Source organism: Crinia signifera, chromosome 19 (genome assembly GCF_055691185.1).
Source record: "Crinia signifera chromosome 19, ASM5569118v1, whole genome shotgun sequence".
Taxonomy (NCBI): Eukaryota; Metazoa; Chordata; class Amphibia; order Anura; family Myobatrachidae; genus Crinia; species Crinia signifera.
The window spans coordinates 115,337,014-115,355,763 of NC_139226.1; the positions used below are offsets into that span (position 1 = coordinate 115,337,014).

At 44.3% G+C, this 18,750-nt stretch overlaps 1 protein-coding gene across 1 annotated transcript in view; it reads right to left on the reverse strand.

The window, feature by feature from the left end:
* LOC146042917 (carotenoid-cleaving dioxygenase, mitochondrial-like) overlaps positions 1 to 18,750 on the reverse strand; it is a 95,515-nt gene that overhangs the window by 56,957 nt on the left and 19,808 nt on the right. The window contains exons 2-4 of the mRNA XM_083163201.1: positions 12,728 to 12,935; positions 9,929 to 10,140; positions 8,356 to 8,471 (exon numbers count right to left, since the gene is read on the reverse strand). Of these exons, the coding sequence (XP_083019327.1) occupies positions 8,356 to 8,471; positions 9,929 to 10,140; positions 12,728 to 12,935 (536 nt within the window). The remainder of the gene's footprint in view (positions 1 to 8,355; positions 8,472 to 9,928; positions 10,141 to 12,727; positions 12,936 to 18,750) is intronic.

Consider the following 18,750-nt stretch of genomic DNA (forward strand, 5'->3'; position numbering starts at 1 on the left):
AGTCAATTCTTATTTATTTGGACCTTAAGAATATAGCAAAATAAAAATTTTAGTGGGTGTATTCAGCTAGGTGAAAAAACAGGACTATTTGGACCCTTTTGTGTTGAACTGCGGGAGTTTTCGCCTACTATATTAGTAATTTTTCACCCATGCTCTTTCAACTTTTTTGGGGGTGAAAAGGCATGCGTGAAAAAAAAAAAAAGCGAAAAAGCCAGCATTTTCACCTGAAAATGGGTGAAAACACATGGGTCGGTGGCTAATTTGCTGATCCACTTGTTTAACCAGTGCCAAAATGTTCGCACTATACAGTATAACAACGAAAAGTGACGATGTTTTTAGGCGAAAAATCTGCACCAAATGAATATCCCCTTAGTCTCCAACATTATTGCTTTATTTTTATTATTAATAATATTTATTCTATTCCAATAGCACTATTTGGGCCTGATTCAACGGCTGCGCATGTGTACTGTGCGGCAATAGAAAATGCATAAGGATCATAATCACAATGTGGCAGGACTTTGGGCCTGATTCTGGTTCACTTGCAAAAGCAAACTCCTTTAATGAACAAAACCATGTGCACTGCAGGTGGGTCAGATTTGGGAGGGGTTTGTACTTCAAACTGATATCTATAGTGCAGTGTAAAAATAAAGCAGTCAGGATTCTGGGGGCGGAGCTACGACGGCGTGCACGTGAGGGAGGTTGCTCTGACCCTCTGGTGTCCTGACTCACAGCCGTGAAATCTATGCTCCCTTCTTCCCCCTCTCCCCGCTTGTAACGCCCGTCTGTGTGACCACTTGGTGCCGGTTCCCTGGGTTAAACCGCGAGGCTGCATAGACCCTCTACAGCTGGCTGACTATTGCGAGTCTCCGTCTCTGTGTCTGCGGCGCCTGGGGGAGAGGATCACGCTGGTGACATCATCGGACGGCGCCTGGAGCTTTAGAGAAAGCACGTGCCAGCGTCTGCCTGCGAGCCCCTGGACGCGGCACCTTCTGTCTGCAGACGCCGGCAAACAAAGCGCCTGTCCTCATACCCCGCCAGCAGCGGTCTCGCTCTCATAGTGGAAGGAGATTGCAGTCCACAGAACTCAGAGGAGGCGGCATTGGTACATTTCTACCACACCTGAATACTGTGCAGGTCAGCCAGGCCCTCGCTTTGTGGTACAGTGTGCACCGGCTCAGACGCGAAGCGTCTCCCTCTGTCAACCCCTTACACCTGTGTGTGTGGCAGCGGACCCGTTTTTCACAGCATAGTGAGACTGTCGCCGCAGAGAACGCAGATAACGCAGTACTGGGACATCTTTACTGTACCTGAGCGCCGGGCAGCTCCCTGGGGCCTTGTTTCACGCTGCGGAGTGCTCCGGCTGCAGGTGAAGTGGTTTCGGCTGTTTGCCCCTCACATCCGTGTGTGGATAACCTGCAAGTGCTGCCATACCAGAATACCCCGATATCCAGTGTACGAAGTTACTACAGCTTCAATCGGAACCCCGTACAAACAGCAAGTATTACTGGCAGTGCGTGCCATAATCTTATATGCCATTATAACCAGGCTGTGCTCCTGACTGTTTTTTCTTTGCTTTCTTTTTTCCCTGGTGGGGTAACCTAAAAACTTTTATTTCTGAGCTAAAAACCAGCAAGTCCACACACATCAATTTGTTTTTTCTGGACTGATACATCATTGTTCAAATCATTAATTTTTTCTGTTGGGTGTGTGTGGTGAAAGGTAAAGATAAGCAAACTACAAACTTTAATGGGGAAGACGGGTCAGACGGCTGCAGCCGCAAGGCTCGAGAAATATGCTCGCACACAGGCCCAGAGTGCAAATGCCTCACGTAGTGTTACCCCCCAGAGCACCCCTACTAAAAATGGCACTGAGTTATTGGCAAGTGAAGTTACACTATCCCAAGTATTGGAGGCAATTAATACAAGTGAAACACGGCTCTCCGAGCAAATAAACAAGGTGCAATCTGACGTAATGATAATCCGTGATGACATGCAAAAAGTTCGCCAGAGAGTAACAGAAGTAGAGTCCCGGGTATCACAGATTGAGGATCGGGTAAATCCCCTAATCACCCAAGTCAAGAAGTTGACGGAAAAGTTATCTGAAATGCGCATTAAAGCCTCAGATATGGAGGGCCGAATGCGTAGAAATAACATTCGTTTTGTGGGCTTTGAGGAGAAAGTTGAGGGATCCTCACCTGAAAAGTTCATCGAGGACTGGCTTCGTAAAAGCTTAGGGAATGAGGCCCTCTCGCCCATGTTCTCAATAGAAAGGGCGCATCGTGTTCCGTTAAGGCCGCCAATACCTGGGGGTCCTAACCGGACGTTTATTGTCCGGGTGCTTCAATCGAAAGACAGAGATGACATCTTAAGACTCGCACGAAATATGGGGGATCTATCATATAACGGGAAAAAAATAGCAGCTTTTCCCGACCTGCCCTATGAAATTCAGAAAGGAAGGGCCGGGTTTCGAGACATTAAAGCTAGATTGCGAGAGTTGAATGTCAAATATGCTATGATGTATCCTGTGAAGTTTCGGGTGATACACGATGAAGAAGTTAAAATCTTTTATTCCCCAGAGGAGGCGGCTGTTTGGATTGATGGGACCTTCCCGGGTCGGAGGCAGCTCTCTCATAATTAGAGAGGTGTCCCCGACGCCTGGGAGATTATTCTCCTCCTTGAGGAATGTTCAAGCCTTTAAGATGCAATAATGTTCTTGATAGGCAATATTGTTGTACTCCATCGCCTAGTATATTTTTTGATATTGCTTTGATGTCTGTAGAATGGTGGGCAAGAAAGGAAATAGCGTGATGGGCATTGGTTGTCGGGGGGGTGGGCTGGGGGGAGTAATGGATGTTATGTCTATTAAAAATAAGCACCGGAGGGTCAGGCACGCGTTAGTGAAGTGGCTTTATAAATAGTTAGCCTGAATTGGTGGGGGGCGGGGTCAGATTAGAGGTATACCTAAACGGGTAGGAAATACAGGGAGGGTGCGGGTGGGTGGGAAAATGTTTAATGTTAAATGTGAGGTCCTCGTCGGGGGGAATGTGAGGTTTATGTATGTAGTGCAGAATATTGACAAATTAATCTTTTTCTTGTCTTGTTTTCTTTCTTTCAACAATTCCAGAAAGTGGGGGGTTGGAGTGGCCGGATTGGGGTGGAATTGGCATGTCCTACTAGTAAAATGTATGCACATTAAGACATGGTGGGATTTATGACATGGAATGTCAGAGGGATGAACGAGAAGATTAAGCGTACGCTGGTCCTTAACCAATGCAGGGCCTCCACAGCTAATATAATATGCCTCCAAGAAACCCATTTGAGTGGGGATAGAGTACTCGCATTAAGGCGGCCCTGGATTGGTAAAATGTTCCACTCGCAATTCTCGTCATCCTCTCGCGGGGTTACCGTGATTATTAAAAAGAATATTGCTTTTGACCTTTTGACAGTAAACATTGACCCAAGGGGGCGGTATGTTTTCTTAGATGGGTGTATTGAAGCAATTAGATATTGTATTTTGGCCATATATATCCCTCCCCCTTTTTCGCTCGAGGTATTGCGATTGGCGATTAATTTTGCTGCCGCACGCCCCGATAGTTTCGTCATCTGTTTGGGAGATTTTAACTCGGTGATGGACATTAACCTTGATAGGTGGAATAGAAGGGGAACTAGTGACAGTCGCCAAACCAAACTTGCGGAATTCATAACTGAATTTGACTGGTGGGATGTATGGCGTGAGAAACATCCTAATGTTAAACAATACTCATTTTATTCACCTCCTCATAATGTATTCTCACGAATTGATAATATATTCGTGTCCAGAAATGTTTTTATGAATATTGCCTCGGTTGAGTACCTGGCCCGTGGAATTTCAGATCATTCCCCAGTATTACTACAGATAAATTCCACGATTAGCACTGGTATTAGGCTTTGGAGACTCCACCCCTCTTGGCTATCGCAACTTAATGATATAGAGGAGATGGGTTCAATCGTAGATGGTTTCTTTGGAACAAATGGTGATTCCGCCGAACCCTCAACAGTTTGGGATGCCTCAAAGGCTTATATACGGGGGATCTGCATAAAAAGAATTGCGCAAGCCAAGCGGAAATACCGTGAAGCTGCTGTGCTACTAGAAGACGATACGACGGTTAAAGAACAGAGATATCTTAGAGAGGGTACGGAGACCACTAGAACCGAATGGCTAGATGCCCAGCGGGTATGGGTTGAGCACCTACAGATTATGATGACCCATAAATTACTGAATGAGTCTCATCAGTTCTATATGAATATTGACAAAGCCAGTAAATACATGGCATTTCTGTCAAAGCTGGACAGGCCATCAAGTATAATTACAAAAATAAGCCTAGACTCAGGAGTGGTGGTTACCACTGCACCGGATATAGCAGGGGCATTTTGTGAACACTTTAGTAAGGTCTATGAAACTAAAATCACGTATGGGAATGCTGACATTAAAAACTATCTTGGTACTATAGAGCTCCCCGTTCTCTCCAGCGAAGATAGGGAAATGCTAGACGCCCCGATGTCTATTGAGGAGGTAGTAGCAGCAATTAAGTCCCTCCCAACTGGGAAAGCCTCAGGGGTCGACGGACTTCCCGCGGAATTCTATAAGAAATTTGAGGGGACTTTTGCCCCCAAACTATTGTATTATTTCCGGGAAATGGACTCCGCGGGTGGATTTGCTAGCTCAATGACAGAGGCGATAATTACTGTCATCCCCAAAAATGGTAAGGATCCATCGCTGGTAGACTCGTATCGTCCTATCTCTCTGATTACGACAGACGCAAAAATTTTTGCCAAAATTTTGGTTGTTAGACTGAATGCCGTAATCAGAAAGATAATTCACCCAGATCAGGTTGGGTTTATGAGTGGTAAATCCACCGCAATAAACCTTCGTAGACTATTTATGTATTTACAAATGGCAGACGTCACTGGAACTCCTGTTGCTATTGCATCATTCGATGCTAATAAAGCATTCGACTCAGTGGAATGGCCGTACCTGAGGCAAGTTCTATTGGCCTTTGGGATAGGCCCTAGATTTATAAGCTGGATATTTAGGCTATATCAATCCCCCAAAGCTAGGATCCTGATTAACGGCCATATGTCCGATTTGTTTCCACTCTCCAGGGGCACCCGACAAGGGTGCCCACTATCTCCGTTGTTGTTCGCGGTCGCTATAGAACCAATTGCATGTAAACTACGGTTGTTACTGGGTTTAACGGGTGAGAGCCGGAGTCCCATGAACAACATGGTTTCATTATATGCAGATGACTTGTTGGTTGGTATGACTGACTATATAAGTCAGTTACCCCAGGTTGTTGGAAGCATACAGGAATTTGGCCGTTACTCAGGATTAACTATAAATTATGGCAAATCACAGCTGCTAATAACCAAGTCCGCAAATCAAAGTGTGATAAATTACGAGTTCTGCCCCCCTGTAGTGGATAAGTTCAAATATCTAGGAATTGTGGTTTCAAGTAACCCATCAGATTATATTATACATAATATAGATCCCATAATTGAAGAATGTAAAATCAGATGTAAAAACTGGCAGCACCTCCCACTAACCATCTTAGGTCGAGTTAACTTAATAAAAATGGTGATCTTGCCCAAATTGCTATATGTATTTTCTCACTCCCCCATTCTAATAAAAGATATAATATTTCGTAAAATTCATCGGGTCATCTCATCTTATGTCTGGAAGAATAAAATCCCTAGAATAAGAATGGCAATTATGTGTAGAGAACGTAGGGAGGGAGGATTTGCTATGCCCAATTTTAAAATATACTATTTCGCAGCTCAATTAACTCACCTTACAACTTGGATAATCGGAAACGAGTACTCCGCAGAGCTCAGACGGTATATTACAAACGTCTTTCCTGATCATACCCCTTTACAGGCAGTTCTAAAGCAGGGCGGCCATTATAAACTCCCTCCGTTTATTAAACAAATGCGGTTTATTTGGCAATGGGCGTGTAAAAAGATGGGATTTGACGGGGTAGACCCCGATACCTATATTTTTTCCATGACCCAGTTTTACAGCCTGAATGTAAATCAGGGAGGAAGAATTTGGGGGTATTATGGAGTGGTGACTATAGGTCAGGTCTTTGAGGGAAATATGCTACGGCAATTTTCTCAATTGCAGTCAGAATTTGCACTTCCCAATCATATGTTTTATCGGTACTTGCAGCTGAGGAGTGCCCTGGCACAAGAAAATCGTGTGAAGCAAATTATCCTGTCTGAATCCCCCTTAAAAAAATATGCAAAAATTATAGGAAATAACAAATGTTTGTCTAAATGGTATAGATTCCTCCAGACCAATACACAAATAGATAATATGGAAGGGCTGACCAATAAATGGCTAGTAGATATCCCTGAGATCGATAGTGAAGTTTGGAAGGTAGCGTTGAATGTCCCCTGTATATCCACCAATTCCATAAGAATCCAACAAGTTCAGTTAAATGTTCTTTACCGTACATATATAACTCCTGACAGGATCTCTGGGTTCTCGCAGAACTATCAAAATCGTTGTCCGAAGTGCCATATCACGGGATGTGGATTCTGGCATCTACTGTGGGACTGCGGTGAGGTCCAGAAATTTTGGCAGGAGGTTGGTGGGGTACTTATGAGTCTTGGGATGAAGGGCGAAGACTTTCGTCCTCTGACAATTATTCTTGGGGTATGGCCGGACTCGGTCTCGATGGGCTTTAGACAGTTTTTAATAAATGTATGTGCAATGGCCAAGGTCATTATCGCCCGTAGGTGGATGGCGAAAGAAAACCCAGGAGTTCAGGAATGGATTGCTTTGGTTAACGTAAACATGATGCATGAGCGACACGTGCTTTCCTCCAGGGACACCATGGATAAATTTCATATAATATGGGATAAATGGTATTACTCAAAATATTGTAATATATAGTTTTTTTTTTTTTTTTTTCTCATATCGCGGGCTTCACTGTCACATCACATGACACTTATTGGAATATAATGGGTAAGGAGGGTTGGTTGGGGAGGCGGGTGGGTGGGTCAATGGTACAACACTTAAAAGAAAAAGAGGAAGGGAAAGAAAGAGGGGAAGGAAAGAAAAAAAAAAAAAAAAATATATATATATAAAAATTTCCTCCTTATTTAGCACATTAAAATGGCTATAGTAAAATTCAGTAGTTGCACTTATAAAACCAGCCATCTATGGGCTGATAAAAGCACAGTCACACGGAAGTCCTCAATTTTGAGGGTTTGTAACGGACAACGCTGGGGAGTACCAGCTCTTGGATACACATAGTGGGGCATAATTAGGGGCCACACATTTTCCTTTTTTTTTTTTTTTTGGCTTAGATCAAGATTAAGGGTAAATAACTTGAAATCCAGTTCCTGAAGGGAGTTTCTTGTGTGTAGATATATGTATTTTGATAAGATGGAGAGACATTCCTGATGTCACTTAGCTGTAAGGGCTTGATGGGCTGTCAACTTCAAAAGTTCCTGCTCTCCCTAATGGAATTGAGTGTAGAAAGTGTTTTAATTTTTTTGCACTACGTGTGTTGTCTGTATTGTTGTATGTTAGAAGTCTATGTCTTAAGATGTAATGTACTATTGTAGTGTGCAAGCGAATGTATATTTGTCAAGTAAATGAAAAACTTTTCAATAAAAATTATCTAAAAAAAAAAAAAAAAAATAAAGCAGTCAGTATTTACCCTGCACAGAAACAAAATAACACCCAAATCTAACTCTCTCTGCACTTGTTACATCAGCCCCACCTGCAGTGCACATGGATTTGTCCATTAAAGAAGTTTGATTTTGCGAGTGAACCAGAATCATGCCCTTTGACTGACAAGAACCCAGCATTTGGAGGTGGAAACCTGCCATTTGTTGGGTATGTCAGAAAAAACGCATGTATGCCGGCGTTTTTTAAGGGGGGGGAGGTGGTGGTCTGTGACCACTTCCACTTTGTCTCAGTCGCAGATTTATGGAAGGGTCACAATTGCACAGATGGCAAAAACTGTTCAATGTTTCAGGATATGTGAGAGAGTTTTGGGATAACGGGTCAACAATGTCTAGGTCAACTACTATTGGTCAACAGTGACTAGGTTGACACTTATGAATGGTCGACATACCCTAGATTTATAATGACAGAATGTGGGTGTCATGTACCAAGTTCAACCAATCGTGATCAAACTTGTAGCAGCTTTCTCTTGCCAGTCCACTGAAAATTCTCACAATAACAAGTCTTAATCAGACCAACAGGATTTAAGCCGCTTTCCTTCTGCTGACATTAAGGTTATGGTTAAGGTTTAATTTTGAATGTATAACTTGTATGTTAATGACATATGACACACAATATCACCTGTTCTTTAGTTTCTAACATTTCGGGATCCACTTTACACATCAGGTTGGTTTCTGTGCTGACGTAATAATCCTTTTTGTATTTCATGAAGTTTATACTGCCATTGTCAGATGCTTCTAAAAGAACAATATTCAATACATTTTAAAACTTTAAAGGAAATTGTACCAGACAGAATAGGCAAATGGTATCAAATCCTATGTCTCTCAATTTCCACAATTTCCATTAGCAAACTCATAATTTGTAAAATTGCCAGAAAGTTGAAATATCTAGATCAGGGGTGTCAAACTCAAATTCATCGGGGGCCGCATCAGCAGTTTGGTCACCCTCAAAGGGCCGGTTGTATCTGTAGGTCCCCCTGTATAATTATAATGCCATGACACCACAGGCTGCTCCCCCTGTATAATATAAAATGAATGCCATGACACCACAGGCTGCTCCCCCTGTATAATAATAATGCCATGACACCACAGACTGCTCCCCCTGTATAATATAATAAAAGTTATGCCATGACACATAAATGATTATACAGGAGGAGCAGCCTGTGGTGTCATGGCATTATTATTATTATACACGGGAACCCCTCAGGAAACAGCAGATATATATTTTTTTTTTATTGTGAGTGTGATCCTCATCCTCACTTACTGTTTCTCCGTCTGTCCTGCAGCTGCTGCGGCTTCCAGCTTTTCTTCACTGCTTGCTGCAGCCACGCTGTCCCCGACTCCCAGTCCAGCTTCCCTGCCTGCTCCTACTTCTCTACCGATGCATGGGTGGGCGGCGTCATCGTCATGATGTCCCCACCCAGTGTCTGTCACTGCCGGGCATCAGAGGGAACAGGCGGCCGGGCCCTCCTCCATGTAGTTGTGGAGGCCGGCGGCCATGTTTCTTTAGCCGCATACATATATGCCTACAGGAACATGGTCGCCGACAGTGGAGGAACAGGTAAGGCGGCCGCGGTGGGGTGGGTGAGAGGAGGTGGCCTAGGCAGGAGCTGGGACACACTGCCATGCGTGCTATCTCCTCGCGCAGGCCACATGACGAGGTCTGGCGGGCCGGATTTGGCCCGCGGGCCTTGTGTTTGACACCCGTGATCTAGATTGTTCTGTACACAATCTCATTATTTTCCAATATGCTCCTACTGTATGTGCAGAGGCACTTTAAATCTGGGTACACACATATACATGTTTCTGTCCAATCAGAGTGGTGGGAATAAAAACCTGGTAATGTATGGGAGCAAATGACAGCCAACCAATGCAGTTCTCTTGGCATCTGCCAAACCCAGACTCACCCTTCTGACTGCCAAACAGAGAAGCGTGAATTGTTTCTCTACAGAACCCATTCCAATAAGCTTCCACCGCACAGTTTTTGTGCTTACATTAATGCCAGCGGAAGTTCAGAACTCTACAGCTATGGAATCAGCAGAGCGGTGGCAACTTTTATGCACCATGAGCCTTAGTCTGAATAATTGACAGGTGTCGTCAATACTTTTGTCTATATACAGTGCTGTGTATATAGATTTCAAATGATTTATATATACTGTAAGTCAAATGATAAAATACCAATAAAAACCACTTACTTTGCAACTCAAATGTAGACACAAAGCGCTGAAACAGGGTCTTACACGGGTCCGGCATGGCTACAGTTCCAAACTCAGAGACGACAATCCTGTTTTGACTTTCATTTGACTTATAGGAGTCACTCTGTAGAAATCTTCTCATGTAGGTCACACTTCCATTTTCGATCGTGAATTTGTGCATGAGGGCCATGCCATCAAACCAATGGTTAAATCTGACAATAAAGACATTTACAGTTTGTTGAAGGTTTAACTTATTCTTCTAGATCTCTCTGATGCTTTTGACCATTATCTTCTCATACAAACACTACAGGACTCAGCCCTTTCTTTGTTCTCATCCTTCGTATCTAACCACTCTTTTAGTGTTTGTTTTTCTGATTCCACCTCCTCTTTTCTACCTCTATCAGTTGCAGTAGCTCAGGGCTCAGCCTTGGGTCCTCTGCTTTTCTAAATGTACAGATGGGGCCGTTCTCTGCCAGTCCGCCGGATAGCAAACGCTGGCTGACATGGGCAGATGTGGACGCGTGAACGTCTCACACACTCCAGTGTCCATTGCTGACATTGGAGTGCACGAGTGTCTCCTAAACATGCGCACCCGATTCGGCAGATGGTGAGGGCTATCGGACGGCAATGCAGATGATACTCAAATCTACCTATCCTCCTCAGACCTGTCATGATCTCTATTGAGCCCCGTGAATGCCTATCTGACATGTCCTCTTGGTTGTCATCTCTCAAACTGAATGTTAAAAAAAAAAATTGAAATTCAAAAATGTGAATTCATTATATTTACACCAACCAATAGTAGTTACCAACCTAAAATCTCTAGCACTGTTGAGAACAAGATAATCCTAACGTACAAGCTTGCTGCCTAGGTGTCATCCTTGAGTCTGAACTGAACTGTCTCAAAATGATGTTACATACATCTAAAAAAACATATCCAAAATAAGCCCATACGTTACATAAGACACTGCAAAAAATCTAATCCATGCTCTCATCATCTCCTGCATTAATACAATAGTCTCCTTACCGTTCTTCCCCAATACAGCCTATTATCACTGCAATCTATCATAAATGCAAATACAGATATATCAAGCTTCAAAATGTGATAAATTGGAGAGTAATAAAAAAACTAGCCAATCAGCTCCTAACTGTCATGTTACAGGGAGGGTTTGTAGGAGCTGATTGGCTGGTTGTTTATCACTTTCCATTTTATCACTTTGAAGCTTGATACATCTTGCTTACTATGTTCGTCTGCAAAACTGCTTTATCAGTCCCTCCATTGGCTTCCTGTTTTCTACCGTACTCAATATAAAATACCTTTACTCACACACAAGGGCCCTTATTCAGATCTGATCACAGTACACATTTGTTCTCAAAATGGGCAAAACCATGTGCACTGCAGGTGGGGCAGATGTAACATGTATAGAGAGAGTTACATTTGTGTGAGTTATTTTGTTTCTGTGCAGGGTAAATACTGGCTGCATTATTTTTACACTGCAATTTAGATTTCAGTTTCAACACACCCTACCCAAATGTAACTCTCTCTGCACATGTTACATCTGCCCCACCTGCAGTGCACATGGTTTTGCCCATTTTGAGAACAAATTTGTACTGCGATCAGATCTGAATAAGGGTCAAGGTCATAAACCAAACTACATCAACATACATCTCTTCTCTTATCTCAAAATACCTCCCAACTTGTCGTCTCTGCTCTTCACATCTCACATCCACACGCATTACCCACTCCCATTTATGATTGCAGGACTTTCTTCGGGCTGCAATCACTCTGTGGATTGCCCTCCCATGCATAATAAGACTCTCCTCCAGTCTCCAAACCTTCAAGGGTTCCCTGAAAACTATTCAAGTAAGCATATCCGATTCCATTACTGCCCACATAACCTTAGTAAACCTTTCCTGTCCAATTACATCCCCACTGTACAGCACAAAGATGCTGACTTATTGGGCGAGATTTAATAGGATGAGAGATTCAGAAAGTGAGAGATTTTGTGAGAAAGCTCCAGTTTTTTTAAAGCGGCAATCATTTACACTGCAAAATCTGTTTGATTTTGCAGTGTAAATGATTGCCGCTTTAAAAAAAAAACTGGAGATTTCTCACAAAATCTCTCATTTTCTGAATCTCTCATCCTATTAAATCTCACCCAATGTTTCTCTCACCATTCCATCCTCCTGACCCCAAACCAATATTGCTAGGTCACCGTATCTTTCAGCCCACCAAGAACCTTTGCAATCTGGTGGGCTACTTTTCAGTAGATAAAACCTATTCTTGTATATCAAGGTCTATTTCCCTATAGATTGTAAGCTTGCGAGCAGGGCCCTCCTAACATTTTGACTGTCTGTAAATACCCAGTTCGTTTTATCCCTATTTTCAATTGTAAAGCTCAGTGGGACTTTCTGCACTGTATAAGAAACTGTGCACTGCAGGTGGGGCAGATGTAACTTGTGCAGAGAAAATGAGTTATTTTGTTTCTGTGCAGGGAAAATACTGATCTCACTTTAAAGTAAAACCCCACCCAACTCTAATTCTCTCTGCACATGTTACATCTGCCCCACCTGCAGTGCTCATGGTTTTGTACCATTTGAGAAGGAATTTGCCTTTGCGAGTGAACCAGAATAATGGCCTATATGTATAGAATTCTGACATTCCAGGTTGCTGTAAAATGGTATAAGCAGCAGATATTGCTGTGCCCTTTCCATTAAATGGGTCTTTATTAGGTGATTGAAATACTAGAGCATTTCATATCAGACTGGGAAGGAATAATATGGACTTTATTCTGATCTTACTTGTCATTTCCAAACTCAAATTTGCCAGGACCATTGCGAAGCAGGCTGCCTTTTATCCATCCAGGGACAGTCCCAGTAATCTGAGTGGGAATGGGCTGCAGAACCTCTTCCACAGTCTGAAATAGGGGAGCGATGCACTCTTTACTTCCTTCTTCTGCAGGAGATGAGCACAGTTGTCTCTTCTCTTGGCTAAAAAAATATTTCAGACCTTGGGACAACAGAAAGAAAAATGACAATTCTATCTAATTGAAGAATAAAAAACAACTTGAATGTTGGTACTATACATAAAATGATTAAAAGGATTTAAGAGATGTCTCTGAGCCACATGCAGTGCTAATGTTCAAAAAGGTACTTGTGTATTTTGGCGGCGCCCCCGATGTCCGTCGTACGATGAACGGATCGCATCGCATGCCATGCACCCGATGGCATGCGATGCGACGCGATTTTGACCCCCTATACGATCAAAAATCGTATAAGCACCCTAATGGGTGCTTACAATGTTAAATGCACCCCCACGCCACCCCCCCACTATAAACGTGAACCCGAAGCGTGGCGAGCGCAGCGAGCCCGCGAGGGGCGGCGGTACGCGTCCTACGACCTTTTCATACCCCCACTATCCACGTCGGCGTGGAGTTGAGAATAGAATAGTGTGGCGAGCGCAGCGAGCCACCGAGCCCCGAAGCGTGGCGAGCGCAGCGTGCCCCGCGAGGGGATGCGGATACCTTCACAGGTAAACGCGTCCCTTCGCGGGCTTCACAGGTATCTGCGTCCCCTCGCCACGCTTCGGGCTCAGTGGCTCGCTGCGCTCGCCACACTATTCTATTCTCAACTCCACGCCGACGTGGATAGTTGGGGTATGAAAAGGTCGTAGGACACGTACCGCTGCGCTCGCCACGCTTTGGGTTCACGTTTATAGTGGGGTGGTGGCGTGTGGGTGCATTTAACATTGTAAGCACCCATTTGGGTGCTTTACATTGTATAAGCACCCATTAGGGTGCTTATACAATGTTTAATCGCATCGCATCGTATGGCATCGTATGCCATGTACAATGGCATACAATTTGAAAATTGTATGCCATCGTGCACTATCTTACGATATCGCGTCGCATCGCATACCATCGTATGCGTTATGGTATGCGATGCGATGGGCACCGCCAAAATACACAAGTACCTTCAAAAAGTTTAGAGATTTTTTTTTGTTTCTGTGTATGTACAAAATTCCTTAAAAACTGGTATGATACATGCGTTCCATGGTGTGTGCTGGCTCCAGTTGATAGGTCTATCAAATAAAAGTTCCCACTGAGTTTTATTTGCAAAGCTAAATCTTTCGATGGTCACAGTGAAACTGTGAATGGCTCATTAAATCAGTTAGCCCCGCCCACCAGCCAATAAGGAGCGGCCTTTGGCTAGAGGAGCTGAGAATGTCAACAAACATTTAGGTTTCACTCACAGGGGTACAGGCAGGCGTGAGAAGGCAGAGATTTTTTGTGTGGAAAGTATCATTTCCCTCAACAGATACTCATTTGGACTCTACTTGGAGAAGAAGACAGGTCTTCAAGGGAATCCATAGGTGAATTAATGTAGTGTGTAATAAAGTTATACCGTTCCCGTGTGTGCTTTATTTCACTATTTGTCATGTTGTGGAACTACAAGACCCAGCAGGCCCTTTAATGCCCTGCATACTGGGACTTAAGGTTCCACAACATTACACAAAAGTTTCATCTATTATTGACCATTTATCATCCCGGTGCCCACTGTAGTTCATCAAAAGCTAGCCCTGCTTTAAAGTGAGATCTATATTACAGTGTAAAAATAAAGCAGCCAGTATTTACTCTGCACAGAAACAAAATAACTCACCCAAATCTAATTCCCTGTGCCCATGTTACATCTGCCCCCTGCAGTGCACATGGTTTTGTTCATTTCAGAAGGAATTTGCCTTTGCGAGTGAACAAGAATAAGGGCCTGAGTCCAGTATATCTAAGAACTATAGAAAGATCTGTATACAGTATGTGTCTATAATTACAATTGGGAGAAATAACCGCTGACATCAGTGGACAGTCTTCTGAAGGAACGGAAAGTCTCTCTCTCTCTCATACAGTACTGTACAGCATTTTGTTTGATCTAAGAGGCACTTTCCTATACTGGCCACCATGGCGGAACTTGGGGGTGGTGAGCCCAGGTGCAGAAATATAATTTGGGCCCCCCTCCTCCACCCCAACCTAAGTTCACAATATGCAACATGGCAGTGGGTGACAGGGAGAGACAGGAGAAGGCAGAGTGTGACAGGGAAAGACAGTGGGTAACAGGAAATAGGTGGCATGGGAAGAAGTGGGCCCCTCATTCGCCAGGTATCCCAGTGCACTGCACCTGCTACACCAATTGCAGTACCGCCTCTGACTGGGTACCTACCTTTATTTTTTATAGTAGAAATTCCATGATTATACTTAGCAATGTTAAGAATTTGGCTATGCTATTTTCGGAGTGGAATCTTGAATTTCTGAGTGTCCCTGGATGTGTTCTGGCATCTTTTTACAGACAAAACATCTTATAACATGTGGTGCTGTTCTTTGCTAAACAATTTTAAAACACATGACCTTAGACACTAATTGGATAAGGCTTGTAAAAAAGAATGTTGTCTCTTGGATTATGTGCACATTTATTCCTTGTGACAGATATTTTATATAAGGAATGTCCCGAAGTGACTGCACATAATGGTTATTGCTCAGTGTCCAGACGTTGTTAAGCAGAAATGACATGAACATGTCACTTTGTGTAAGATGATTGGCTACTACCACCTGCTGTTACTGTGATGTCATAATTTATGTGTTTATTATATAAAATGACGATGATCGAAATGGTGACTGATGGAGTGGAAAGTAATTTCCCGCCTGTTATGCGCACGTAGCTTAACACAAACCTGTCAGGTCTAATAGTTATTTGCTGTCTGAGATGCGCTCAACTTATTGAACTGGTTTAATTTGCAGACAAGAGGCATTTATTAAAAAGATGGCACTTTTAAGTACACATATAGGGCCTGATTCGGGCGGAAGGGGACAAATTTGGCTCAGTTTCCGATTGTGCGGATCTCTGCATGCGCATGTGCGTACGCATTACAATGTCCAGGATATTCCAGTTGTTGCAGAAATGATACAACTTGTAGATGGCTTTTGACAGTTTATGTTAGGCGTGAATTTGAATAATTTGTGCCGGAGTCAAAATCAGATGTAGCTGAGGCCTGTCACGGATCTGCTTATTCAAGCTTACATGACTTGTGATTCTGCTGTTTCTCAGTCTGAATCAGTTCTGTTTGCATTCATGCTGCCAGTCAGTCTATGCATTGCTGGCTCCTTGATTGTGCAGCTGCGTAGAATCCAGTCTAAAACTGAAATCACCTGTAACCCTTTGCTGTCCTGTTCCCTGTTGCTCACCTGTTAAATTCACACTGAAAGCTCCTGGATTCCTGCCTCAGTTTGCAGAATGCCCTCTGTCCTTTCCTCCAATCAATGCAAGGCAGGGGGGTTAAATATTCTGCTCACAGACCCAGAAACTGCCTTCAGCAACTTGTCTTCCTGCTGCATGTGCTGGATGTTCTGTGCAGTTCAAGCCTGCTTCCTGGAATCCCTGCGTGAGTCTTCAGCGTTCAGCTCCCAGAGGCTCTGCTTGTCCGGCTGGTCCAGCGCTCCCGGTCTGGTCCACAAATTGTCCAATTCCTGCTCCAGTTCCTGCTCATCTAGTTCCTGTGTTTATACTCGGTTTTCTTCAGTTATTTGTAATATGTCCAATTCCTGCTCCAGTTCCTGCTCATCTAGTTCCTGTGTTTATACTCGGTTTTCTTCAGTTATTTGTAATATGCCAAGACAGCCATTTCAGTCCTGTTATCTCCGTCACCTGTTCCTGTGTCAACGCCAAGTCGCTACCCTGTCCTGATACCAGTTTCCTGACCTGCCTGCTACAAGCTGCATCCAGCTATTGTGTGCTACGTCTCTGCTGTAAGCTTCCAGTAATCCTGTCATTCAGCTGTATCCTGATCCCAGCCATCCAATCTTCAATCATTCAACCATCCAATCTTCAATCATTCAACCATCCAATCTTCAGTCATCCAGCCGTCCAATCTTCAGTCATCCAATCGTCCAATCTTCAGTCAGCCAATCGTCCAATCTTCAGGTATCCTTTTCTCTAAACTCAAATCCTGAACATTGCCTTATCCTCCCAGAACTACCGGCACGTATCTTGTTTATTTTGAACGGACTGCCATCTTGTTTATTTTTGCAAAGGACTGCTATCTTTTGTTACTTGTTATTTATCAGAGACTTGCATCTATATATTATTTGTCCAATCAAGAAGTATTGATCCTGGTTACATTATCTGTTATATGAGTTCCTTCAATAAACCTGTTTGTGTTAACCCATCTCCGGCTGGTCACGCCTCTCTTCCTGAGATCCGCACCACTCCATCAATCCACCATCTGACCACTCCAGTCACGACTGATTCCACACACCCATTTCGTGACAGTTTGCTGAAGGCACATGGACTTGGTCAGTGATCAGAGTGTGAGAAGTGTGGGTTGTCTAGATCACAGTACCAGCATGGAGAGACAGATTGATCTTCAGTTCTTACTCACAAAGTTCTGGCAAGACTTATCTGGTTAATGAATCCTTGCCGGCTAATGAATCCTCACGTGTCACATCTGCAGCCGCATGTCATTTGGCCTCTTCACCTCTACCCCCTGACTACCTGGCTACTCCAAAGGAGGACGATGAGGCTTCTGCGGACAGTGGGTCTGTCATAAGTCCGTTACTTTGCCATCTGGAATCTGGTTCTGCTTGGACCTTTAAAGAGCCAGAATCAGAGACATTAAAGGTTTTACACCAGTTACTGAATCAACTACAGGAATTACCATCTAAAAAATTTTCTGTAGTCTCCGCCATATTGGACAGTTCTTTGGTACCCCTTTCCAGTGGAACTGTGCTCAAAGGAACTTCCACTACACTTCCAAGTACTCCTGAGAAGTCCTCTCATAAGCCTTGTAAGGACATACCACAAAGCAGACCACGAGCCCAGCTGTCTGAGGAGGAACATCAGCGGCGCAGGCAGCTAGACCTGTGCTTCTATTGTGGTGGTTCAGACCATTTCATAGAAGATTGTTCTCTCTGTCTGCCCAGAAATGGGGAGATTCCTCCCGTTACAGCTCAGAAAGAAACCCAAGTTAATACTTGGGGCCCTAGAACAAAGATCATCTTGGCCAAACACGGTTTTACTGCTGTCCACAGAGCTCCTGGGAAGGTTCCTGTATCCATTACTGGAGGTGGTGTCTCAGGATTTTCTGCCCAAAAGCATGTGTCCGTCTCATCAACCTCAGGAGGGTTGTCCAATACCGCAGCCCCAGCAGAGGTATCTTATGCTAAAGATTCAGATTGAGTATCCCGTCTCCAGCCCCAAGAGGGGGTTAGCCTTTTCAGCCCCAGAGGGGAGTTCAGCATCTCCAGTCTCAAGAAGGGGTCTGCTGTATCCAGCCCCAGAAGGGGGTCCAGAATCTTCAGCCCCAGAAGAGGGTTCAGCCTCCCCAGCCTCAAGAAGAGGTTCGTAGTCTCCAGCCCCAGGAGGGGGCTCTCAGTCTCCAGCCCCAGGAGGGGGCTCTCAGTCTCCAGACCCAGGAGGGGGCTCTCTGTCTCCAGACCCAGGAGGTGGCTCTCTGTCTCCAGACCCAGGAGGTGGCTCTCTGTCTCCAGACCCAGGAGGGGGCTCTCTGTCTCCAGACCCAGGAGGGGGCTCTCTGTCTCCAGACCCAGGAGGGGGCTCTCTGTCTCCAGACCCAGGAGGGGGCTCTCTGTCTCCAGACCCAGGAGGGGGCTCTCTGTCTCCAGACCCAGGAGGGGGCTCTCTGTCTCCAGACCCAGGAGGGGGCTCTCTGTCTCCAGACCCAGGAGGGGGCTCTCTGTCTCCAGACCCAGGAGGGGGCTCTCTGTCTCCAGACCCAGGAGGGGGCTCTCTGTCTCCAGACCCAGGAGGGGGCTCTCTGTCTC